This window comes from Camarhynchus parvulus, chromosome 13 (assembly GCF_901933205.1).
Source record: "Camarhynchus parvulus chromosome 13, STF_HiC, whole genome shotgun sequence".
NCBI classification, from domain to species: domain Eukaryota; kingdom Metazoa; phylum Chordata; class Aves; order Passeriformes; family Thraupidae; genus Camarhynchus; species Camarhynchus parvulus.
In genome coordinates this window covers 7,590,383-7,615,848 of record NC_044583.1, presented here as the reverse complement: position 1 = coordinate 7,615,848, position 25,466 = coordinate 7,590,383, and the positions used below count along the sequence as shown (strand labels likewise).

At 46.3% G+C, this 25,466-nt stretch overlaps 1 protein-coding gene across 1 annotated transcript; it reads left to right on the top strand.

Annotated features, from left to right (window-relative positions):
• Positions 1–142: 142 nt before the first annotated feature.
• SLC22A4 (solute carrier family 22 member 4) lies at positions 143–24,597 on the top strand. Its single transcript, XM_030957657.1, has 10 exons — positions 143–603; positions 6,617–6,720; positions 8,322–8,476; positions 12,168–12,339; positions 14,216–14,342; positions 16,288–16,388; positions 17,363–17,577; positions 18,242–18,424; positions 20,836–20,971; positions 22,134–24,597. Exons 1-10 carry the CDS (start codon positions 211–213, stop codon positions 22,207–22,209), a joined length of 1,662 nt encoding a protein of 553 aa, XP_030813517.1. The 5' UTR covers positions 143–210; the 3' UTR covers positions 22,210–24,597.
• Positions 24,598–25,466: the final 869 nt, after the last annotated feature.

The following is a 25,466-nucleotide window of genomic DNA, read 5'->3' as shown; positions in this document are numbered from 1 at the left end:
CAGACGCGGCGCCCGGGGGAAGGCTCCGGGGATGCCGCGAGGAGGCGGGGTCGGCAGAGCCCGGGGCCGACCGAGCCCCCTCGGTCCCCTCCGGCCGGGCCGGGACGCGCCGCCCCGCGGGGGCCGGGCCGGGCCGGGCTGGGCGGAGCTGCCCGAGCCGCCTCCGCGGAGCGCGGCTCCGGGGGAGACCCGCGGAGCCCCGCGCTCGTCATGCGCGACTACGATGCGGCCACCGCCTTCCTGGGCGAATGGGGCCGCTTCCAGCGCCTCGTCTTCTTTCTGCTCAGCGCCAGCATCATTCCAAATGGCTTCAACGGGATGTCGGTCGTGTTCCTGGCCGGCACGCCCGAGCACCGGTGCGTCGTGCCCCGCGGGGCCAACCTGAGCGGCGAGTGGCGCAACGCCAGCATCCCGCTGGAGCTGCGGGACGGGCAGGAGGTGCCGAGCCGCTGCCGCCGCTATCGCCTGGCCGCGCTCGCCAACTTCTCGGCGCTGGGGCTGCGACCCGGCTCCGACGTGGAGCTGGAGGCGCTGGAGCAGGAGCCGTGCCTGGACGGCTGGGAGTACAGCCGCGATGTCTATCACTCCACCATCATCACCGAGGTGCGCGGCCGCGGTGACACCCCTGCCCCGGGCCCTGCTGGGGCCAGGGCCTGTCATTCTGTCCGGGGAAAGGCGAACAGGGAGCAGGAACCATCGGGTGAAGTGCCTGTGGGAAGGGGTCCGGCTGGGCACCATGCTGCGAGGGGCGGTAGGGATGCGAGAGGTAAAGGTTGACGAAGGAGCTGCGCGCCCTCGCCGTTCCAGTTGTGTTTGCCAGCTGGTTTTACTCTGGGACAGGTAGAGGGGGAGGCAGAGGCTGAAAATTGAAACCCGGTAGTTTCCCCCTGCCTCACGCTGACCATCCCGGTAATTTTCTATGTGATGGAGTTGCTCGTCCTCAGTGCACCATTGAATGGGGACATGGATACGTTCAGATAAACACACCCCCAGCTGTCCGAGGCTAGAGCAGAGCGGACCCTCGCTGGCCCGGTGCCCTGGAATGCCGGTGCTTCCGTGGCGGTCAGCGCTGGGATCGGCGGGAGGCAGGTGCCGCGGTCACTCCTACGGGAGCCTGACCTGGCTGTCCCCTCGGTTTGTAGGCTCTGTCTGCAGTGGCATCATCTGTGCAGAGCGTCACGGGGGAACATCAGCGGTGCCGGGCAATGTGAGCACTTGTTTGTGTCTTCTGGCCGTGCCGGGGTGTGGAGGCAGAGCCGTGCTGTTCCGTAACGCGGGCACGGAGCGGGGAGCTCCGTTAGAGAAGGGAAATGATTCCTCTGAAGCTGCAGGAGTGCTGTTGCTGTTCCTCATTGTGTAAGGGGTTTCAGGGAATAACAGGCTCGCCCTCGTGGCAGGCAGTGGCAGCCGGCAGGCTCCGCGGTCCTTCAGCCCAGGGCCACCCTCCTCACCCTCGGGAGCGTGAGAGGGAAAGGGGGGGAACGCTCCTCACGAGTCCCTGTGACTCAGCAGCAATATCTGCCACCAAAAAAACATCGGAGGATGGCACAGCCAGGAAAGGTTCTGGTGCTGAGGCGAGGAGTCTGTGCCCTTAGGACATAGGAGGAGGGTCTGTGCCAGGGGTGGGCAGACATAGGCCAGCCACATGCCTGGCATGTGGGCAGGAGGTGTCAGCCTCCTGTCACCTGCTCAAAGGGACGCCATTGGCACGTGTGACACTTGCCATTTGTGCTGACACTGGTACTCAGTCACTGGAGATCCCTCACAATATCAGATCAAGGCAGGGGTTTGTGGAAAGCTTGCCCTGCTCCTGGCCGTGGGCAAACTGAAGCAGCAGCCTGGCTGCCCACATGCCCGGCTGGCACAGCTGCTGCCCACATAACCCACAGGCTGGCACGGCTGCCAGGCAGGTGCCTGGTGGCCACCACTGGCACAGACAATGGCTCTCTCACTGCCAGAGGGAGGTTAGTTTATCCTGGTGTCTCAATGAGCTTGTTATCTCTGTTTTAGAGTCAGTGGGTGCTCTGGGAGAGGCAGTAAATGAAGCAAAAGGAGGAGAAATGTGATTCTTCTTAATGAACAGTAAATCATTTATGTTGGAAGATGCCAGACAAGAGAATTCTGTGCAGTATTTGGATGGGACTTAGCTGTGGGGTTTGCCTGGGGGCCTGGGGTGTGCCAGAGAGGCAATAGCACATTCAGAGATGGAAACCAAGTGCCAGGTTCCCATCTGTAAGCCAGATGGAAAAGGATACTTGTTTTGTTTCAAAATTGTCATGGACATTTGGAAAAAATGCAGAATTTGGTTTCAAAACAAGGAAAACAGGCACTGATTAAATGCTGGAAAGAGGCAGTTTAGACAAATTTGAGATGCTTATTTTTGTACCCAACATTTTTCTCTGTATTAGGAAAGACAAGCCAGGACAGGCCACCAGAAGAGCTTAGTGAAGAAATAGCTTCAGAACTCAAAGAACAGAACTTGATGGTACAGGATTAAGTGCTGGAGACTTAATTTGATTCATTCAGTTGCATTTAATCCTGTAATTAAATGCTGCTTGAAGGCAAGTGGGAGATGCCAGCTCAGCACCTGTGTTACTTGGTCTGTGAGGACATGTTAAACCCTGGGACCAGAGAATCCCAGATTGAGACATTTTGGTGGTGTTAAAATGGAGATGATGGGGGAAAGTGAACATGTCCACAGGTGATCTTTGGGCCAGGCTGATGTAAGAAAGGGGCTGTAAGAGTAATGGTGAGCAAGTGGAAATGTGAGTCATTGTGGGGTCAAGAGTGATCCCTTGGCTGAGATGGAGGGGCTGCAGGGTTTCCTTTTCCTGTTGGCAGGCTCCTGGGGACTGTTACATTGCTATTCTTTTCTGGAACTTAATCTACTTTTTTTTACTTCCAGATAATGATGTTCAGGTCAAACATGAATTAGAGGCTCAAGGACAAGCACTGATTTTGCCCTTTGGAGTAGGCATTAGGATCCAGTTAGTTCCCTTGAGCCAGGCTGTCACCAGCACTGCTTCCCTGGGGACACTGAGCTGCTCTCCACCACTGGGGCATGGCATGTACCCCAGACACCACTTTGGGGCCCCTGCAAAGGGCAGAGGGAGTGCCAGAGGCTCTGCTGGGGCTACTGCTCTGTCACCTGTGTCATCCTGCTCAGTCCCTGTCCCAGCCCTGGCCCTGATGTTAGTGAAGGCAGAAACCAGAAGCTTTTGGGACTGGCAGAGGCAAGAGACTGGATAGAAATTGCTTTGGTTTGAAGGCATCTGAAGGTCTTTTCTGTTCTGTTCTGTTCTTTTTCCATCAGTGGACAGCAGCCCTGCCCAGCCCTGGAAGCCCACCCTGTGCTCAGGCATGGAGGTGCTGGTGCTTGTCATTTGTGCACTGAGCAGAGCTGGTGTCATTGCTGGACCTGGGACCCAGGGAGCAGGATGGGGCCATCTGTGAATAATTAACACTTCTTGAGTTATTCATGGTCAGCTTTACTCTTGGAAACAAGTTCAGATTTTCCCTGGTTTGCAGCCCCACCCATTTACACAAGGCTCCACTAGTGTTTTCTCCTCTGATGTGAATGGGCTGTACTCAGAGGGTTAATTAGTGATTTCTAATTGGTAGGGGGGCACTTGGGGTAGTCAGGGCGCCTTCGCCAGCAATTTCAATTTTTCAGAAAGCTCCTCCATCTATAGTGATCCTGCCAGCAGCACTTAGCAGAACTGACTCTTGCAGTAGCTGGGAGCTTGTCAGAAAGTGCTGTAGGGATTTGATGGGAATAAAGTGATTTAATAACAGTGTTCTTGAGCAGCTCCTATTCCTAGCATTCAGAGGCCTTGCCTGGAATCTTACATGAACTTTGCTCCCCAGTTTGCTTTGCTAGGGACATTACAGAATTACTTATTTTCTAGTTAATGTATAATTAGCCCAGTAGAGACATTTTGGAAGTTCTAACTGTAGGCAGTTTTGCTGTGGCTGGGCTGTAGCTCCTGGAGCCATGGTGTGCTTGGTGCTGTCTGTGAGGGATGCAGCTCTGAGGAAGGGGTCAAACAATTACATTTCACTTTTCCTACACACTGAAGCACTGCTGAAACCTTACCATGTTGATCTGTGGTTGATCACTGTGCATGAGGCTCAGTCAGAGTGAGCGCCTGTGGGGATGGGAAGCTGGAATTTGGGAGGTGAGTGTAGCTGTAGGGTAGGGCTGTATTGCTCAGGTACCATGTGATATTGGAGCTAAAATAGGTGGATTGTTCACTTAGCAGCTTCAAGTATACTTAAAGTCAGATGGATTTGATGTGTTTGTGTGTTTTCTGGTCAAATACAGTGAGATCCTGTACACAGTAACCCCTCTTTGGACAGCCAGCTGCTGTGGGCTGTTTACACATCCCCCAGATCTGAAAGACTTGACCCTGTACAGTGAATTTTTCCTGGGTATGAAGTATATAATGGGAAAAAATGGAGCAAACACCTGCATGTGGCACCAAGGAGGTAATGCAGTTTCATGGGCAAGTTATTATTTAGCTGGGTTTATTTTACAGCCAAAGGGCCTTTGGCACCATGGAGACATTTTGAAAACATTGATCCTTAACCGCGAGCAACTCAAGTCTGAAGGTCCAGGAGCAGGAGCTGTGCTGGTGCCCCAGAGCAAGGTGCTCAGTACAGATAATTGACAATAGTTTGTATGAGCTGCAGGTTCTGCCATGCTGTCACTCAACAGCTTTCCCTCAGTGGGGCAAGGAAGGTGCAGCAGGATGAGGTGAAAGACCTCTACAGTACACTTTGAATGCTGTGGTTTTTGTAGCTGAATTTTGCTTTGTTTTAAATACTAGACTTGATTTGTACTGACTTTCTTTACAGAAATCTGTTTTCTTCCACAGGTGAAGCAGATCCCTGCATCTGTTTTTCACAACTATCATCCTTGAATGTACCAGAGCCCCACTGACCCACATGCTAACCTCCACCTTCTCAAAACAGAGTGCAGATAAGTGCAGGTGTGTGCCCAGACAGGCCCACACTTCACCACCTCTCCCTTCCCAGCAGGGACAAGAAAATACCTTACAGAAAATTCTGCCACAGGGTTCTTTTTGTTCTTAATCAGATTAAGGTCTTGGAGGCACATTTTAGTCCACAAGTCTCCTTGTTCCTGCATTGAAGACATGTGTGTTCCTCAGGAAGAGGCATGGACTGTGTATTTAACCTCAACTTCTTTTTTTGCTGTGTAGCTGGTGTTACTTTGCAGGCTGGGCAAGGGGCAGAGGTACTTACTTGACTCCCCTCTGCTGGCAGTGTACTTCTACTCTGTCTGAAAATAGGCATTAATTGCATCTCTTGCCTAAATTATAGTCCAAAGCAAACTGCATCAAACCACACCACCTTCCCCCTTGTTCTGGGGTTTGCCTGCCTGTTCTGCAGTGGCTGTGAAGCTCACCCACCAATCCACTGGTGGTTTGTTTCTGGCAGGGCTTGTGGTGCCATCAGACAGCACCTGGGTGCCTCTGTAACAGAAGGGTTGCTCCTTGTTGCCTGCAGCTGAGTGAGGAGCCTGAGCAGCTCTGATGGCAGGTTTCTGCTCCATCACCAAGCCTTTGCCTGTGCTTGGCCCATCCATTCTCTGAGCAAAGGGTGGCTGCTGGTGCAGGCAGTGGCCCTGCTCTCTGATAGCATGGCTAATTATTAAAATTATGCCATACTTTAATCTGTTATCTAACTAGCTTACCATTGTGGTAGAATTATCTGATCTGAGAGTGACATGTTTGAAGCCTCTCCCTAAGTGCTCCTGGCAGACATGTCTTAACCAGGAGATTAGTCACTAGGAGGGGAGCAAGCCTTGGCAGAGACATGCTCAGCTCTAACTTCAGTGGACAGAGGCTCATGATGCCATTTTTATTTTTTTTAAACCTCGTCTGAGGTTATGAGTAGTTTTAGGTGGAAGTTTCCACACTGGCTCCTGTCCTAAGTCTGCAGCCACAGCCAGCTGCAGTCATGAGGCTGTGAGTGATGGGTGGCAAGTCAGTGGTGCAGGTGGTGGGGTGGAACAGAATTTGGTAACACATCAGTGCAAGAAAAGAGATTTCATTCTGTGTGTCTTCTTACACATTCTTTGTCAGCCCCAGAAGTTCTAGAGATGCAGCAGGTTTTGTGCTTGCAGAGGTAAACGGAGCTGTCCTTAGCCGGGATGGTTCTTTACCCTTCTCCATTGCTCTGTTTCACTGGTGGAAGCATCTTGGACCATGGGGAGCCGCGTCCAGGGGTCTGGTGGGCACATGATGGGAGGATTGTGCTGGAAGCAGGTCCAGGACAGCCCCTGAGCTGCACACACTGGCTCCCATCAGGTTTGGCATTGCTGGCCAGAGGCAGTGGGGCTGTCAGCTGCTGGTGCTTTGGCCTCATGGAGTTGCCGGGGGAGAAAATCACTTTCCCTTCTTTTTCCTGTGCTTTAAGCAGGATGTTCCAACAGTGACCTTGGCCAAGAAAACAGTGCTGGTGATGGGTGGAAGTGTGGGAAACAGAATTCCATTGCATGGAGATGTGTGTGTCTCCAGCCAGCAGCCCCTGTGCTGGACGAGGCTCAGCACAGCACTGGGGCTATGTCTGAGCACAGGACTTTCTCTTGCAGTGGAACCTGGTGTGTGAGGACGACTGGAAAGCCCCACTGACCACCTCCCTCTTCTTTGTGGGGGTCCTCATCGGCTCCTTCATCTCGGGGCAGCTCTCAGACAGGTAATGCCATGGGCAGGGCACACCTGGGGCATTTGTTTTGAGAGACAAAAGGAGTGAAATGTCCAATGCTCTGAGTTCTGATCTAAATTAGGTAACTGGCCTGGCTTCTTCAAAAATCCCATCCTGGTCTACCCCAGGTGAAGGATTTCTCTCTCTCAGGCACTTCAGAGCCTGGGGACTGATCTCCACAAGGAGCCCATGTGGCTGCTTTGCAGATTGATGCAATGGGTTTCCCTTCACAGCCCACTTCCCATTTGTTTCTTTATCCAGCCTTTTCAGTAGTTTAAAAGATGCTGGTTTTGTTGTACATGAACTGATTATCCCTTGCTAGAGCTGCAAGATAGGAATTTGCCCTTTGAATGGAATCTCTGCACAGGAGAGATGGTTTGGTGGAAACAGAGTAAGGTCATGTGAGAGGAAGGAAAAAAGATTACCTGAAAATGATAGCAATTGTCCTAGCATCTCACTAGATATAAATGTAAAAAAATCATTACAGGCATTTGATAATTGTCTCAGCAGTGTTGAGGTTTTGGCCTTACAAGTGTTGAATGCAGAATACACATTCCCTGTGCAAATCTCTGCTCCATTCAGCCCTCAGCCCTGTGTCCATACCCATGTGATGGGATCTCTGGTCTCTCAACTGCTCTCTGGAAATGAGGATGTCATAAGTTAGCAGTGTTCCTCTGGGTGCTTAGTGGAGGGGTTTCAAAACTCACTGGGAGTCTTAATCCTAAAGCCGCCAGCATTAAATTCCATGTGATCTGAATTTAATCTCCTGACTCCTGCCCCAGTGCAGAAGTCAGTTGGTGTTACTGTTTGAAAGGGAGATGAGATAATCACTAAATCCCAGTGGTGCCATTTCCCAGTGGGAGCATTTGAGGAAGTGTGTGTGCCCTGGTGGCAGCGCAGCCACTGAGAGCCCGGCTCATGCCTTCCCACATGAGCTTCCTTGGATTATTTGGGGCTTTTGTCAGTAAAGGGTTGTGATCTGAGCCTGTCCCTAAGCAATTTCCCCATGCCTGCCACAGAAGCCTTGCCAAGTGAGGGGCTGCTGCAGGCAGCGGGTTATGCAGCCTGTGCAGCATCTGTGCCCACAGGTATGAAAACCTGAGCTTGTCCTGCCTCTCCAGGACCACAAGCCATGTAATCCTAGTGCAGAGAAACAGGTGAGACAAAGGGGGCAGTATGTCTGGCAACTCAGACCAGAAGCAGTTGACAAAGCTATTTAGCACACACAAAGCATAATGGTGTTGCAAGTATAGGTGCCAGTAGCCTAAAATCCATCATTTCCTCACTTTCAGGTGTGTGGCTTGCAGTCTGCATGTGTCTCCCTATTGTACTGTTGCCTGGTCTCCTTAATCTCTGTCTAGTGGCTTTCTGAAGTTTCTGCTCATAGCTTTTCTTCTCTGTTTGTCTCCTGGGTCTTGTAAATTTTAATATTTTTTAATGCATATGAAAATATTTTTTTAAAATTAACAGAACTTCAGGTTGTGCTAAGATGCATGACTTGAGATTGGATATTTGTTATCTCTTGTGCCCTCTTACATAGCCCCCACCATAAATACATGCTGTTTCACTAATAATCTTTTTCTGTACCAAAGGTTTGGAAGGAAGAATGTCCTTTTTTTGACAATGGCTGTGCAGACTGGCTTCAGCTTCCTGCAGATCTTTTCCATCAGCTGGGAGATGTTCACAGTGCTCTTCCTCATTGTGGGGATGGGACAGATCTCTAACTACGTGGTGGCCTTCATTTTGGGTATGAATATATTTGCATTAGATTAAATGTTTGCTTATTGTACTGTTACTTTTTTTCCCTGCTGAACCTGGATCATTTAATTGGACAGTGGTAAATCTGTACTGGTAAAATTCCTACTTTGGGCCAGAATGATTGGTTTTTTGCTCTGTGATTCTTCAAGCCTATACTTTCTGTAGGTTTAGAGAAAAAGAAGAGAGCAGGAAGAGTCTAAATAAACATGCATTTCATTCCTCTTTGGAAAAGACATTCAAGGCAGTGTCCAGGGTTTAGCAGCAGCAGTAGGTCTGAGATACAGAAGGCATTTGGGTGCATTCCTGCCTCCCTCTGCACCCTTTGCACAGAGGTCAGTGCATACCTGAGTGCAGAGCCTTGGAGCAAACCAGTAATTTCCAGGCACGATGAGTGTCAGGGGGACCAGAGCAGAGGAGCTGGCTGGGTGCCAAAGCCCCATTAGCCATAAATGCTCTCAGTGTTGAGATCAGTGATAAAGACCTAAGTTTTGGAAGATTTTTTGCTTTCTTTACTACGGGGAGTGTAGGAATAAAGATCCAGCAGCTGCATGGCCTGGGGACCCTGCAGAGAACAAGGGACCCCATGGGGAAGGGGACCCCACAGAGGCTCCCACTGGACACGGGGGTTTTGGTTTCAGGAGAGGCAGCACCATGGGCAGATTATGGGGATGAGTGATGCAGGTCTCAGGGGGGAAATGGAGTTTGCTGTCTTTAAAGTCTGTACAAATATGTATTTATGGCTGATTTTAAACCCCTGGTGTCAACACTACAATTTGTAGATTGTAATGTGAGCTAGAGTAAAATTGTACATTACTAGTTAATGCTGGTCTTTCCTACCCCATGAGGTTTAACGGGGAAAAAACAGTTCAGAAGAGCATAAAATGAAGTCAGTGCTATGAAGAGGATACAGCACTGTGTCCTCAAGCAGCCAGGAGTCACTGCTGCCTGTGGCACAGGGAGGATAAAGGTCAGGCTGTCAGCAGGGAGATCCCTTGTTGCCATCACCTTCGTAACTGTTCCTGTCACAGTTGCCGCTGCTTCCACTGTCCTGGTAGTTTAATTCTTGTGTGGAGCTGATGGAGCAGGAGCAAATGCCTGCCATGGGAAGGCTGGGAGGTACAGCACTGGGTAAAGCTGAAAATCCTTGTGGAAATGCATGGGTGTTGTGTAGCAGAGGTGCAGGTTCTGATCAGGCAGGAATTTAGCTGCCAGCTCCCCTGGGAATGTGGGGCACAGCTGGATGTGGATTGGGAGCTCCCCTGGGAATGCGAGGCACAGCTGGATGTGGATTGGGAAGGTGTCTCAGTGGTCATCAGAAGCAAAGCTGGAAGGGAGGGCCAGGAACACCCCAGTGGGCAAATGGTTCTTCTGTTGAGAGGGGGCTGGGTTTCCCCCAGTGCCATTAGGCTTGTTTAATGGGTTAGCTGTTGTTTGCTGGCCCTTGCCCCGTTGGGCTGTCTCCTCTATAGAGTTGCCACAGCAGCAATGGCTCCCAGGGAGCAGAGGCAGATTCAGCCGTGGCTCCCAGGGAGCACAGAGGGGCAGATTCAGCTGTGGCTGCCAGGGAGCACAGAGGGGCAGATTCAGCTGTGGCTCCCAGGGAGCAGAGGCAGATTCCTGGGGCACTTGGCAGCAGTGCTGCCACTCCCCAGCAGCCTTGAGGCTGGTTCTAAGGGCAAGGTTAATCTAAACTAACTTAGCTTCCTCGTTTAAGTGAGCCATCAGCTGCCTGTCATGGGTAAGGAGGGAGGTACTTACAGAGGCTGGTCTGTCCCACCCTACGCTCCACAGCCAGGTGTCCAGGTGTCCCCATAAGCACTGTGACTTCTGCCTGTGGCAAGGCAAGCCCAGGAGCTTCCAGTAGGCTGCCCATGATAGAGGTACTGAATAGGAGAATATAGCCATTAAAAGAAAAGTAACTCCTTTAGAAATCCCATCCTGATTACAGGATGTGCTGGAGATGCTCCCCTTGTTTCATCCCAGAGCAGGCAGGGCTGAGCTGTGCCTGGCAGGGCAGCAGTGACACCAGCACCTACAAAGGCCTTGTTGACCCTGGCTGTGCTGCAGCCCTGGCACCCTCCATCCCTGAGTGCAGTGGGTTTTTCCCAAGTTCAGCACAGTTTCTCTTGTCACTCAAACTCTCAGCATCCAAACGTCTGTTGCCCCCCCATGTGCAGCTCAGACTCTGTTTCAGCATCCTAAGCCACCCAGGCTAATGCTGCCCATTGCACTGTTGCCCACCTTCTTGGAAAGAGTTCCCCCTGAGCTGTTGGTGAACTTCTGTAGTCAATGTTAGGGTTTTTTCAATCACATGCTGTGAAATTTCTGTCATAGCTTTAGTCTCAGTTGTTCTCTGTGCTCAAAACTGTTGTGTTCAGGTTCTGGGGCTGCAAAACGCTGCAGAGGTTTGTGAAGGCATGTTGGTATTGTCCAAGACTGTTACTCCATGGCTAGGAGAACGAGGGAAGAGGAAAGGCAGGAGAGACCTCATCTCATACTGACTTTGAATTGACAAATTATAATGCAACCTTTAACAGGCTTAAACCAATGTTTCAAGTATCAGACCTCTCCCAAGAAAGTCCCTTGAAACAAGAGCAAGTAAAGAGGAAGATGGTAACATTTATCCCCACACACCCACTTTAGCCCAGCAAATTCTTTTTTTATGCAGTTTTTTTACTGTGACTTTATTCAGTTACTCCAGGTTTCTGAAATGAAAATTCATGTAGCTATCAAATAGGAGGGTTTTCCAGTCTTGGGTATTTTTTTTCATCTTCTCTGCAATAATAAATGTTGGAGTTCTTGTCATGATACACAGCCAAGTACACTCTCCACACTTTGCGACCCTCAGTTCACTCAGTGTCATTTGTGTTTTAATTGAGTCCAGATCACACTGTGGCAGTTATGGCCCTTGCAGTGCTCCTGATGTGATGGAGAGCTCTGCAGACCAGGGCCTGAGAGCTCAAGGAGAAGTGAGGTGGACCTGAGAGCTTCACTGGATTCTGCTAAGGAGTGGCTGGGTGTTTTATTATAAAAGAATTGAGGGGCTGTGGAAGGCTTAGAACTGAGTTTTCATGACTCAATATTAGGTTGCTGCATGGTGCAATGGCTGTAGGATGCTTTCCCTGACTGCTGCCTGGCTACTGGAACAGTAACACTACTAGGGGATGGCGTCTTCCCTGGTTCTGTCCTTCAGCCCCTGATGTGCCCATTCAACATTCCAACCTTCCTTCTGTTCCCAAAAATAGGTGGGAAATTTGTTTCCACCTCACTTTACTGTAAATTCACATCCTTCCATCCCATGCCAGTCTGCTGTGCTCAGACCTTTGCTCTTTCAGAAGTGCCCAGCAGTGAATTAATCTTAAATCCAGATGGGTTAAGTGGGGGAGCAGGATGAGTGTGTGGGGAAGGCTCCTGGAAGTCTGCCAGCCATCCCCCATGCCTGTCCTTATCTGTGTCTGCCAATGCATTAATCAAAGCAAACAGAAGTAGCTTCTTTATCTGCAGGTTCCCAATACTCCCAGCAGCATTGCTGTACAGGCATGTCTGTGCTGTGCTGCTCTTTTCTAAGATTGTTTAGTTTATTGTTGTTGTTGTTGTTGTTTGTAAATGCAATAAAGTATTTAGTCATGCTTGAAAACAAAGAGTTAAGATGCTAATCCAACCTCCCTTGTTTTAAACAGGCACAGAAATTCTTGGCAAATCAGTTCGTATTCTATTCTCTACATTAGGAGTTTGCATATTTTTTGCAATTGGCTACATGTTGCTGCCACTGTTTGCTTACTTCATCAGAGACTGGCGGATGCTGCTGCTGGCGCTCACTGTCCCGGGGCTGTTCTGCATCCCGCTCTGGTGGTGAGTCCATGCCGGGGCCACGCTTCCACCTCCCCTCCCGCCTGCTGCTCCTTGTGCTGGGTCAGGGAGGAGGGGCGCTCTTCTGTTCACCGCGTGAGAACGCTCTGCCTCGAGGGAGCGCTTTTTGTTTGGGGTTTCTTGCCAATTTTAAGTCGAGTAACTACCTAGAGAGCCTCGTTGGTGCTGTGTACTTGAAGCCTTGCTCTTTTTAGCTGGACAGAAGCACTGAAGAAGGGCAGATAGCCCTATTTGGTTGCTGCCTTTCTAAAGGGACAGGTGTTTGAAAATAGGAAAGGAAAAGCAAGGCATCACACTCTTAAGAATAATTCACAACAGGAAGAGTGATTTCATATTATTCAGGGAACTCCTTTCTTTTTGCTATCTTGAAAATGTTGTATCTGTAAGTGAGCAATTAGGATCTTTATAACAGTTGAGTGATTTAGACACACTCTTCTATAGTCTAAAACACCTCCTGCATGTCCCAGTCTTGTTAGAAGTATCTGCTGATGGTTTGTTGGTAGTTGGGGTTTTTTTTTAACCTCAGTCTTCAAACCAAACCTTTGAAATGGTTTTCAGCTCCACCTCTGCTGTCATAGGATTTTAAAGACAGTCTGATTCTGTTTAAGGGTCAGTTTGCTTATTTCACTTGAAGTGTTTCAAATTCCTTCATCACAGCAGCATTTCCCTCTGCACCAAGCAGCTGTTCTCTGGGGAGGCTGGTTCTGGGTGGGAGCCTTTTATGTCTGCTATAAAACAGGCACTGTGAGGCACAGGAAAATTGTCCCCAGAGCATGGCTTCAGAGCCCTGCTTTGAAATCTATGGGCTGGGAATTCCCAGGCCTTTTAAAAGCTTACACTTAAAAGCGCCAAAAACTTCCTCTGATGGCACTTTGGGGCCTGTGTGGGGGTAGATGGGGATCAAGGTGCCCTGGCACAGCTCTGCCAAGGCAGGTTGGTGTTAGCTGGCATTTTGGCATGTGGACCCACTGCTTCCACGGGCCATGTGACTTGCACATCCCTCTGCTCTGCACAATTCTTGCTCTTTTACTCATTTCTCTTCCAAATTCTCAAGAAGGTTCCCTGCATTATCTCTGCAGTCTCAAGATCCTCAGCTTTCCCAGTAAGAAGAGCAGTGGGGCAGCTCATCTTACAGAAAGTCCCATTAGTGATTATTGATCAGATATAAATCATCTGATGTTTGTAATTATTGACCTGGCTTTGAATCAGTCTTTGGGGCTCATCAGAAAAGGAGTGCCTGACCTGCTTTTTTCGAAGGAGACGAAAAAGTGCTGCTGGCTAAAGGGAGCAAGATAGCATCTGTTAATACCAAAGGATTTAGTTAAGGAAAGTTAAAGTTTTCTGTCCTGTTCTTGGTGTTAATTCATTCAACATGTCTGTAATTGATTAGAGGATGTCATCAACTCTGCAAGGGGACACTACCCCTGCCCTCTGCCTGGGAAAATCTGCCTCAGAGCTGTGGTAACATGGTGAGGTTTGTATATAAGATCCCTATGACACAAAACCTTTAAATACACACTGTGCATATTTAAAGCATTTCCACATTGTGTGCAGTTTCCTAAGAATATTTTTGATTCACACTGGCTAAGCTGCTCCCATCCTTTCTGTCTGCCTGGTGACACCTGGTGGGCATCAATTATTCCTTAAAAAACAACTTCTGAGGACAAAGCATCTACTTTTGCATGACACTAGGTCCCATCTATTTGAAATACATTGCCCACGTGCTTCTGTGCTGGTTGTCTCCTGCTGCAAGCAAGCTGTGAGATCTGAGTGTAACTCCTAGGCACAATAAATATGTTATTTATAACTTGTTACTTTTGGGGAAACATTGAATCATTTCTTCTGAAACTTATTATAGGATCATTCCTGAGTCTCCTCGGTGGCTGATCTCCCAGGGAAGATATAAGGAGGCAGAAGCTATTATCCAAAAGGCTGCAAAAATGAATGGCATTCCAGCCCCAGCTGTGCTTTTTGACACTGCAGAGGTATGTTCCACACATCCTGGTGCTTTACCTCGCTGGCACTTCCCTGTTTGGCTGGTTGACTTGTTGGGAAATGCCAGCAGAGCTGGTTTGCACCAGCAGCTCTTGGGCTGGCAGTGGCTGCTGGCCTGCGGTAAGTGCTGGGTTAGCAAAGTGATCAAAGAGATCAAAGTGAGAATCCAGAGGGAGGTTTTATTTGTTTGCTTTTCACAGTAAAATTCTCTTCCTCAGCAGTGGTTTATTGTGGTTTTCAAAGCAAGGGTGACCCAGATTGCTTCCTCCTCTGGGCACTGCAAAGACCCAAGGAGAATGTGTTTGTGCCCGTTTCAGTTTGGTGCTTTTTTAGCAGTTTGCAGTTTAGCGAGGGCCCTTTGCAGGGGTCTGTGTGGGGGACCCTGAATCAGCACCCACATGAGCTGGGTCTGTGTGGAGCCTCAGGGACTCCTCAGGTTGCCCAAACCAGCCAAAGCACCGGAGTGCTACAAGGGGACTTGGAAACCGTGATGTGAGTGAAGACAGTGAAGAACATCAAGCTCTTCTTCAAAACTGTGGTTTTCTGTATTTCATATCTGTTGGTTAAAAGAAGAAAGTCTGGTGAAACCCGGCAGCCCAGCAGCAGGGAGCAGCACAGCCACAGTGGGATGGTTGGTTCCTGTGCTCATCTCTCCCCCTGCTGGCTCTGCCCTCACTGGAGCTCCTCACAGAGGTTTTTCTTGTGCAAAGACTCCTCCAGCCTTGCGTCAGCAATGACCTTGTGTCTGTAGGTCGGATCTTCCTCTGCTGCCTTATACTGCCACCTTCCTTTTGTGGCAGAGAGAGCAGAAAGCAAAGCACCGTGTGCTCCTCTGCAGTGGCTGCAGGACAAAGATGCTGAGTTACCCCTCTTCTGGGCAGGACCCATCACTTGACTGTCACACTTATATTTTGGCTGAAGAGTTCTTTCCCAAGTGGAAGTTTTTGTGTAAATTGAAGTGCGTGTTCCCATTATGGGAAGCTCATTCTACACCAGCCATGGATAATCACTTCCCTTACTTCACAGCCAGGCCTCAGATGTCTTTCAAACTGGGGATGACTTTTTTGGATTGCAGCATTTTATCATTCCTGCGTATTTTCTTAAACCAAGGAGACACTCACCTGCTTCATGGAAATTTTGTGTGCCAAAATGTCTGTCCAAAAAACCCTGAGGAAGATGTCTGCATGCTAAGTCTCATGTTGGAAGTATTTTTCAAACATTAATAGAAAGACACTCCTTGGAAACCATAATCTGTTCCTAGGAAAGAGCATCTCCTGGGTAGTCCTGTAGGGAGAAGCAGGATGGTTTGTTCTTTGGGCCTGGGGGAAGCCTGGCCACAAGTTCTGGCTTTGCCCTAGCAAGGGCAAAGTGTGCAGGCAGAAAGGCACCCTAATGCCACCCAGAAGATTCCTGCTTCAACCTCAAACTAGACCCTCTATCTCCAATCTGAGGTGGTGGATGCTCCTGTGATGTGCCCTGGCCTCACCAAAATTTCTCATCTATTCTTCTCCCTGTCAGGGTGCTGGCAGGCAGCAAAACTGGCTGATTTCCTGCATTCATTTGCCATCACTTATGAAGGTTTGAGAGAGTTGAATGGACAGTGCAGAGAATGGACAGAACAATGCCTCTGGTACTGAGGTTAATTCTGGAACTACTGTGCGAGATCCTTAAGGAAACATTAACTCATCTGCCTGCTCAGCTGATTCTCCTTTCTAATTAATCTTCGTGGTGCAGTGGAAACTCCCATGAGTACAGCTGGGTGCAAGGACAAGCTCCACTAAGGACTGTGGTCCCTGGTGCAGAAGTGGCCCTTGGGCTGACCTCTTATCCCCTGATAGCCATAACTCCATAACTGCCTGGACTGTGGGTAGCAGAGGTTGTTATGCTCTTAGGTGTGTGGGAATTTTTTTGGTTTTGTTTTCCTTTTTCCTTCAGATGCAGGATTCGAAGCCCCAGCAGCAGCAGAAGGCTATCCTTCTGGACCTATTTCGAACCCGAAACATTGCAACTATTACTATTATGTCATTACTTTTGTGGTAAGGAAATGTGTATTCGTAAAGTACCCAGGCAATAGAACAGTTCCTGATTTGAGGGCACGTGCCACGGGTTTAGATAATAAGTCTGAGCTTCGGAGTCGAGCTCCAGTGGTCCTTGGCTGGTACATGGCCCTCAGTGTCCTCACAACCCCACCACATTAACACACAAGAATATGGAGACAGTAGCCTTGACTCAGATGTAAAATAGTTAGAAAACTATATGTAACAACTTCTGTATTTTTAAGTAATTTGTTTGTTTTGGTTTTTTTTTAATGCTCCCCATCTCTGTAACCTCTATTTGAAGACAAATATTTTTCTTGAAGCAAAGGCAGCAACTCAGTAACATAACAAGAGCCAGACCCATGGCCAGCATTTTTGTTCTGTTCTGTTCTGTGCCCATCTCAGTGAGATCCTGGTCCCTGCCTGGGCAGCCATGAGAAATGAGGACCCAATAATGCTCTTTAGACAAACCAGAACTCTTTCTGTCCATATTCACTCCAGCAGAAAGGAACTGGCTAGCACATTTGGTAAGGCACTCCTGAGATCTGAAACATGAACATCCAGCTCTCTGTGAAGATTAAATAAGATCTAATGGAACTGCTGAGGGTGGGAGATCCTGACACTAGCTGCAAGTAGGAATGTAGTTGGCTTTGGAAGCTTGCAAGATTTTCATTGTGTGGTTGAGTCCGTTGCAGTGAAAAGCCTTTGTGAACAACTTTCAGAAAGCTTTTTACTCGGTGTAGTGTATGCAGGAAGGACAGAGAAATTTGAGGTGTCTTCAAGCTGCTGTGGATATGATCACTGAATGGGATGACAAAATTAGAAAGAGGGGGTTGCCACTGAGACTTTTTTAAGCCACAATGCCTGTGGCGGTGCTTTGCAGTATCCTATTTTTGTAACAACATCTGAGGCAACACTGGAGGCATTCAGAGACTGCTGTTTCTGGAATAATTTGTTTTTATTGCTTTTCTCAGGTTTTTCACATCAGTTGGTTACTTTGGCCTGTCCCTCAGCACTCCAGACTGGCATGGAAATGCCTATGTCAACTGTTTCCTCTCAGCTGTTATTGAAGTTCCAGCATATGTGATCGCCTGGCTTCTCCTCCGCTCCCTCCCACGGCGCTACTCCTTATCTGGCACCTTGTTTTTAGGGGGAAGTGTTGTCCTCTTCATTCAGCTGGTTCCTGCAGGTACAAAATTAAACATGTGACTTAAGTATATGAAACATTCAAAATATGTGATGGTACTGTGTAATAGTACTGCAAAATTACTGGAAACCAGGATCAAATTTAGAATTCGAGGTCAAGTTTATGCTGATCCCTTGCAGCCTTAGGTTGTTTTTTTTTGCATTTGTATATGCTGAGTCACACTCGACTCTCATTTATTGTGTCAAATTACTGAGCTTTATATAGTTCGGGGGGAACCAACTTCTAAAATGAAAGCTGGAAATGTACTGTGATCTATCTGGTTGTGCTTCCAGGCTACAAAAACCTGTATCCAGATTTCCCTCTTTGTAAATCTCCAAAGGATTTTGTGGAAAAGGGGTGGGTTCAAGTTTGTAGTTTATTGCTGTGTAATCCAGAGTTTTGTTCCATTTCAAGAATGCTGTTTTACTTGAAGACAACCAAAATCTGAAAAATACAGAATAACCTGAGCATCTACATTATGCTTAGTGGGGAGTTTGGTGTCATCTAGGGATGGGATTAATACTTTGTATAATTAAAAAAACCTAAAGTGCCCAACTCGTGACCTTTTGGAAAAACACAGCAATACAGTCTTTTGGATGTAGAAATAATACAGGTAATAAGCACAGGGTGTTGTTTATTCACCTTGATTTTATTTTTTCTCCTCCAGAACTTAATGTCCTGTCTGTTGGACTGGTGATGCTTGGGAAGTTTGGCATCACAGCTGCATTTTCAATGCTTTATGTCTACAACGTGGAGCTGTACCCCACGCTGGTGCGGAACATGGCAGTGGGAGCCACCTCCACGGCCTCCAGGCTGGGCAGCATCATCGCTCCTTACTTCGTTTACCTGGGTGAGATCATCTTCTTCCTGCCTTGCACCACACAACTGCCACAACAGAGAAGTTGTCTGAGCTTCTGCAGTGCAGGCTCAGCTTTAAGTCCCTTCACTTGTTGGCTTTTCAGTTCCTTCTCTTTTGGCTTGGGTATGAGTTCACATGGCAGAAATTAAGTGGAGCTCCCTGGGTTTCACAGAAGGATCAGGCACTTCATTCCTTTAGGGACCATTCGTGTATCCTTTAAGTGAGTTAGAGCTGGTCCAATAGAATGGTGAAGTTTATAAACTGTGCAAGCAGAGGGGCTGAAATGATAATCACATCTCAGGATGCCAGTTAGTTACCCAGGAGAGTGTGACAAGAAGTGGTCTTGCAAGTAAGGAAATGTAGCAGTAGGAAATTCATTGCATGGCACTGTCCCTGTGCATCCTGAGATGGGTATGTTGGCAGGTGGGAATCCAAGCATTCCCAGGATTTGTGCTCTCTAAAGTAATACATGCAAAACATACAGGTTAAGTGGCATGAAAGTGTGTTTACTTGAAGTGGGTTTTTAAATTTTTTTTTGTTTTGTTTCTAAGCCAGTCATCTCAGCATTCATTCATTTTGCTTTTTCTTTTTGCTCAATATTTCTGTAAGCAGAATTATTAATTTCCTCATAGGCTTTTTTTGACACTCAATGCCATCACATTCTGAGTGCTGCACACATATTAACAAATACTTTTTGTTTGGTTTGGTTTTTTGTTTAATACATAAAATACATGCTCCTCCTGTTGCAGACTGGAAAGAGTGATAGAGGTTAGGGGACTAAGGGTGAAAGTGAATACCTTCTGTTCAGTCTGGGGTGCTCAATCTCCTCTTTCTTTCATTCGCACATGATTTATTTCCTTCTGCCATTACTGGACCCATGTCAAGCTCTCTCTGCCCCTAATGAGTGTTGCTTCCTGCTGAGATCTTTGATACAACATGAGCTTGACTTTGCTGGCTTTGACAAAACATTGCTGGTGTACTGCTGAAGGGTTCCTGCTGATTCTCTATGGCAGGAAAGTGGAGAGGAGATGACTATCCGTACTAATCAGTGTTGACTCACCTCTGCATTCCAGTGTAACTGGAACATACTGTACCAAAAATGATGAAAATACCTTGTCTTAGTTTCATACTCGTATAGTGCAAATGTGAAGTGAAAGGGTCAGCAGGACTGTGACTCTCCTTAAGGTCTTGAGTCTCCATTGCAGCACCAAGAGAGAAATGTAGACAAAATAGCATTTTTACTGATTGTTTTTTGTGGATTTGTGGGTTTTTTCTCCCAGGTATCCATGGGCTCAGTCTTTAAAAAATCTTGTTTCAGGTATCAAAGTAGTTTATTAAACTTTAAGTGGTTTGAGGAGAAACTTGTCAGCTGCTGCTGTTTGCTGCAGCTAAATTAGGACCTTGCCATTCATCCAGCTCAAAAACACAGAGGAGATCAGATCACAAACTTCAGCTCTGTGAGACATACCCAGAGATCCTCTCTTTAATCTGGGTTTATTCCATACATTATAAAGCATATTGCTCTATCCCAGCTATAAAATAAAACTGTCAAGTCCAGTTTGGTACTTTCTCTATCTCCAATACTTTAGCTCCTAGCTAATCCTTTTTCTGAAAGACCTTTTCATTGCTGTGCTCTTGTGACTTGAGGATCTTGCATCCTGCCTAAACAGCTGTGTGCCAGCTTGAGGCTGCTGGCAGAGGCTGCTGCATTCAAGTCCAAAATAATTTTCTGAGTAGACTAAGGTCAGAGCCTCATGTGTGTCTTGGGAAGCCTGATGTCCTCTCCCTTTGCAGCAAGGAAGGCTTTAAAGCAGTTCCCCATTAATGAGCTGTTAGTCTGGAACTGATGTGTTCAGCTGACTTAGTCCCTTCCCTTCTTTTGCATCAGCCCAGCAGGGTGCATGATCTCAGGGAGTGATTAGTGCTTCACTGCTTACAAGCAATTTTATTCCCTCATATTGTATTATTTAACAGAGGATTTGGTTCTTGTTGACAGTGTGGTACTGAAGGCTCCAGCAGAGCTATTGCCTTGCAAAGATGTTGATTATCCCAGTTGAAATATAAAAAAAACGCAGTTGAAAATATAAAAATATAAAAAAAAAAGCCAAACAAAAAAAAAATTACCTAAACTTCTGGCTGCTACACAAATGCGAGGGTTGGCATGAAATTATGGTAGGTGTGGCCATCCAAAAGCACATGTTGAAGCTTTAAAATTGAAAAGTCTCTTTGCTGTCAGGTAATAGATGTAATTCAGTTTTGGATTCACCTTTGATATTGATGAATCTTTCAGCTAATCATTCCAATTAATTCTGCATTACACCAACATCTGGAATATAAACTTTACCTGTGAGTTTGTCAGTTGTGGACATTGAGTACTGTTGGAATGTTCTGTGTTCTGCCAGGTGCCTATGACAGATTCCTACCCTACATCCTGATGGGGAGCCTGACTGTGCTGATTGGGATCCTGACCCTGTTTCTCCCAGAGAGCTTTGGCAATCCACTGCCCGAGAGCTTTGAGCAGATGCTGAAGGTGAAATGGTAAGGCAGCTTTCATCCAGCCCACACCTCACAGGAGTTCAGAACACAGTCCCTTTTCACAATCAGAAAACATGTTTCTTCAGGTCCACTGCAAAACTTCAAAGCTCTCAAAGTGCCCTTCAGATTGTTTTCTTTGGGGTTGTTAATTTGACAGACAATGACATCATACAATTTCTCCAGAATGTCTAAACCCCAGAGCTGATGTGTGCTGGCAAAGCAAGGCTGACCTTCACAGCACTTTGAGGCTTGCTTCAGATGTCCAGACATTTTCCATCCTATTATATCATTTACTCTCCTAAACTCTTTATTTAAACTATTCCTTTAAACTATTTATTTAGTAGGATTATATGCATTATGAGACCCTTCATTCTTCCAGTGTAAGTTCTTTAGGTACTATTCTAAATTAAATGCAGGATTTCAACATTCTAGTCACTTCCTGGGCAGCCAGAGACAAGCCAGGACAGATTTCCTCTGGTTTATAGGATTTAGCTGTAAGCAATGACAGTTCTCTTGTCCCACCAACATTGCTATTTAGGGTGCCCCAAGCAAATATTAACACTCAAATCTATGCACATCCACTACAGTGTGAGAAAAATTCTTAGAGCAGTGGAGGGAAACTGAATTAACCAAAGAGCAGCTGCATAGCCACCATGTAGTTCAGTGAATATTGGTATTGGAATGGAATTTGCCCCTGTAAGCAATAATAGCTTGAAAAAGCTAGAATTCTCTTTATCTAATTCTTGGTCAGCATAAGGAGCTGTCATTATGCTTTCAGAAAAAGAAAAATTGCTAGGCCTTTCCTTGAGAAAGGACATGTTGGTCTTTATCACAATTACTTCTTTGATGTCTCACATGTGGCTTTTCAGCTTTGCAGTTGACAAACTGTAGCTAGAAATCCTAGAGACAAACCAGGTTCCCCTTTGGAGCCTTCTTGGATGAACAGCCTGAAGTAACTGAGTTATAGCTGCTGAATGATGTTCAAGTTCCAGGCATTGTTTGCTGCACTGCTGCTGCCATCCAGCAAGGCACACTGTACAGAACATTATATTTCATCTCATGTTTATACTAGCAGTATAACATGGTTATTGTAATGGTGCTTGTAGGAGAGGGAAGTATCTGATGATACCCTGGAGAAATTGCTCAGTCTTTTACTTGCTTTCAGTTTCAGAAATGAGCAACAAACCACTGGCATAAGGAGTTCCAAGGAGAGTCCTAAAAGTCTGATAACACCTTTGTGAAGAAAGACACACCTCTCAGAGGGGCTGAAAGAAGAACAAAATCATCTCAAAATGCATTTGCTGCCAGAGGAAGATGAACAAAACCCAACTGCACCATAGTTGTTATCCCCTGTGCTGCTGTCCCCAAATTACATGGTATACTGACCAGATGCTGTCTGCTCCTGCAGGACCATTATTCTGTCATTCAGTGTCCTGTACCCTGCTGTTTGTCAGCAGACACAGCCCCTGTTGAGAAATGGGGGCCTGTCTGTGCTGAACACAAGTCAAGGACTAAGCTGGAAGTGAGCCTTAGAAATAACACAGCAGTGACTCCAGGCAGTCAGGTACTTGATAAAAGCTGCTGAAAGGGGAAAAAAATAGCAAACCTAATGCTGGTGTTTCTTCTCACTTTATGTTTTGACTGGAGGAAGGGGAGCTGGGTGTCTGCCTTTCAAAACCTGAAACAAACATCCTGGCCTCCTTTGGAATCTGTGACCAAAGCCCATAGACTAAGTGGAGTCAAAATTCATTTGTAGCAGAGCAGACACAGACTTCCCTGTTAGGACATGGGTTTCAAACATGCCATCAGAGTGGCTTTAGATGTCACTTGCTTTTTCCAGGACCTGGGATCCCCCTGTTCCTGTAAAAGCTGCTGCTCTTTCATAAAGCCTGAGCCCACCCAAAACCCTCAGCTTTGTGAATCTTCAGTGTCTTTGGGGAAGGGGGAAAATCTTGAGCACTGAGAAAGGACTATAATTTGCTGACTTTCTGGTGGGTCACACCCACTTTCAACAGAAAAGTGAGCTGTAGCAAATCCATGATCCTGTCCCAACGTGCCATGCATTATAGCGTTCAGGTTTTTTGTGGTATATGGGCATAAGCAGTTTTTTAGCTCTCTTGGGGTGTTGTTTTTTCTTTTCCCAAAGTATTTAATTTCTTCTTCGAATATATACCACTTTGTTCTGCATCTTCAGAGAACATTCACTGCAGTTTTAAAAGCTTTCACAAAACCTTTGTAGAATTTACAAACTTAAAAGGCAATTTAATGCTCACAAAAATCTGATTTTCTGTACTGGATATGTTCACCTGCAGCTATTAAAAATTCAAAAGGACTAATTTGGGACCACAAGGGTTTAAAAAAAAAAAACCAAACAAACCAAACACCAACAAAACCAGTATTTGGTTTTCAAATCCTACAGATTATGCATGTTTGGGGATTTTTTTTTGTTTTTTTTTTTAAGTTTGGCAAAACTAGATTGGATGAAGATGAAATGTCGAGCTCAGAGTTGTGCTTCTACTGTTTTATGAACACTACATTGTTTGAAGAGTGTAATTCCTCTTATTTTTGTATTTATTGGCTGTATGTGCATTTCTTGGTCACTTAAAGTCTGCCAGACCTGGTAGACTGATTTTTTTCCTCTATAAATAACAATTAGCCCTGATTCACCTTCTGTAAGGGCTAACAAAAGCACAGTGTCTCATCTCTAATGCATGAGTTCAGGGTAGGTTGTCTTGGGCTGGCTCTTGGCACAAGAATGAGGCTCTCCCTGAAGTTGAAGCACAAATTTTAAGCTTTATAACAATTGCAAGGAACTTGTGCAATTAACTCAAGCTGCTTTTGGGAGTTGAAATATTATTTTTAATTTCCTGCAGTTATGCTTTTGCCATAAATGTAACATGGCATAAGAGAACCTGTGAATCCTGATCTTCTCATCCCTTCTCAATCAATTTCTCTAATAACAGCAGTATTTAACCTTGCTTTTACTTTTACAGAGTTAATCTAAAGATGTACTGTTTAGATGTAACTGAATTTCTCAACAAAGTCTTTTTATCAGCATAGGACAGGTTTGAGGACTTGAGTTAAATATAGGTGGTCATATTTTTATGAAGATTGTTATTTTGAGACTTATGTGATTATAGGCTTGGGTATTTCTAAAAGGTAAATATTTTTGTACTCTTGAACCTTTCAGTATCTTAAAACCTGTTTTTCCTTTTTTAAATAAGAAAAAGTACAGTGTTTTTTAAAATACCATGTTTAACCAGTCTCATTTTTCTTACTTAAACCATTGATCTCAAGCTAGCATCACACTTTAGTATATTTTGCAGCAGATTTAGTAATCTTTCAGGGGAGTGGAATGTCCTTCTTAAAATTGTGGTGTTGTTATAAGGCCTTATGGAGTCTGAGCACAGCGGAAATGAGGGAATCCCAGCTGGATTGTTCTCACTGACACAGGGGTCATCCCTCTGTGCCTCATCTGTAACCTCTGTCACCTTCACTGGGGTCTCTCTGTGCAACCTTGGATCCTCAGCTGACTTCCTGGATCTGCTAATAATTATATAAAGCTGTAGTAATTGTCAGTCATTGCTGTCTGTCTTCATTGCAATAAAAGTGTGCACTGACATTGTTTCAACATGCTTCCTGTGTGGGTTCTATTTGAAGAGCAAGTCTCTGAACTTTATTTTAAATAAACAAATAAATAATAAAATGTATTACCAAGAATTTTAAATAAATAAATAATAAAATGTATTTAGTGTGGATCAGGCATGGAAAAAAATTGCTGAAATAAGCTCTTTCACCAATTAAGTTCTTCCACACAGGGAAATTATGATGGTGTGGTACAGTTTTTCTGCCTTTCAGGTGCAAATCCCTGGGAGCTGACCTTGGCCAGGTTCAAGGATGATTTTGTGATTTAACTCCAATTATGTCATTAATTTTCTACCTTTGAGATTTTTCACAGCTGTGTGATTCCAACCTGGGATAAAAGATCATTGTAAATGCTGTAAAAGGTGCACTATTTTTTAATCAGTTAGAGGTGGGGAAAAATATCAGCCATAAAAAGCCCCTTGAAAATGTGAATTAGCCTTATGAAGAGCAGGACCAAATTTGTGCAGTGATCAGTTCAAAAGCTGAATTGTATATCTATGGGACTCTGTGACCTTCCTGCCAGTACCACCAGGTACTGAGCTGTGATTTTGGGCCCAGGATTAGAATATTATTTATTATTTATTAAATTTATTATTTGTCTAGCATGTAGTGTGCATTGCCTGAGAAAATAGTGTCAGGGTCAGGAAAGCTTTTTTACAGCTTTAGCTGAACCTGCTGAAGGGACAGCTGTAGGAAGGTGCTACAGAGTGACATGAGGAACCCTTTAACTCCTGAACTTGCAGCACCTGCCCTGCTTTGATGAGCAGAGCACTCCATGAAGGCTCCTGGCTCATACATGGCACTGACCCCAAACAAGGGTTTCTGGCAGACCCCCAGGCAGGTTCACAGTGTG

Bases quoted from the DNA above. Each gene is read 5' to 3' on its own strand.
- SLC22A4 (XM_030957657.1), top strand. From the start codon at position 211: ATGCGCGACTACGATGCGGCCACCGCCTTCCTGGGCGAATGGGGCCGC. The intron at 12,340-14,215 runs GTGAGTCCATGC...AACTTATTATAG, and splicing joins TTCTGCATCCCGCTCTGGTG to GATCATTCCTGAGTCTCCTC. The intron at 20,972-22,133 runs GTAAGGCAGCTT...ACTTGCTTTCAG, and splicing joins CAGATGCTGAAGGTGAAATG to TTTCAGAAATGAGCAACAAA.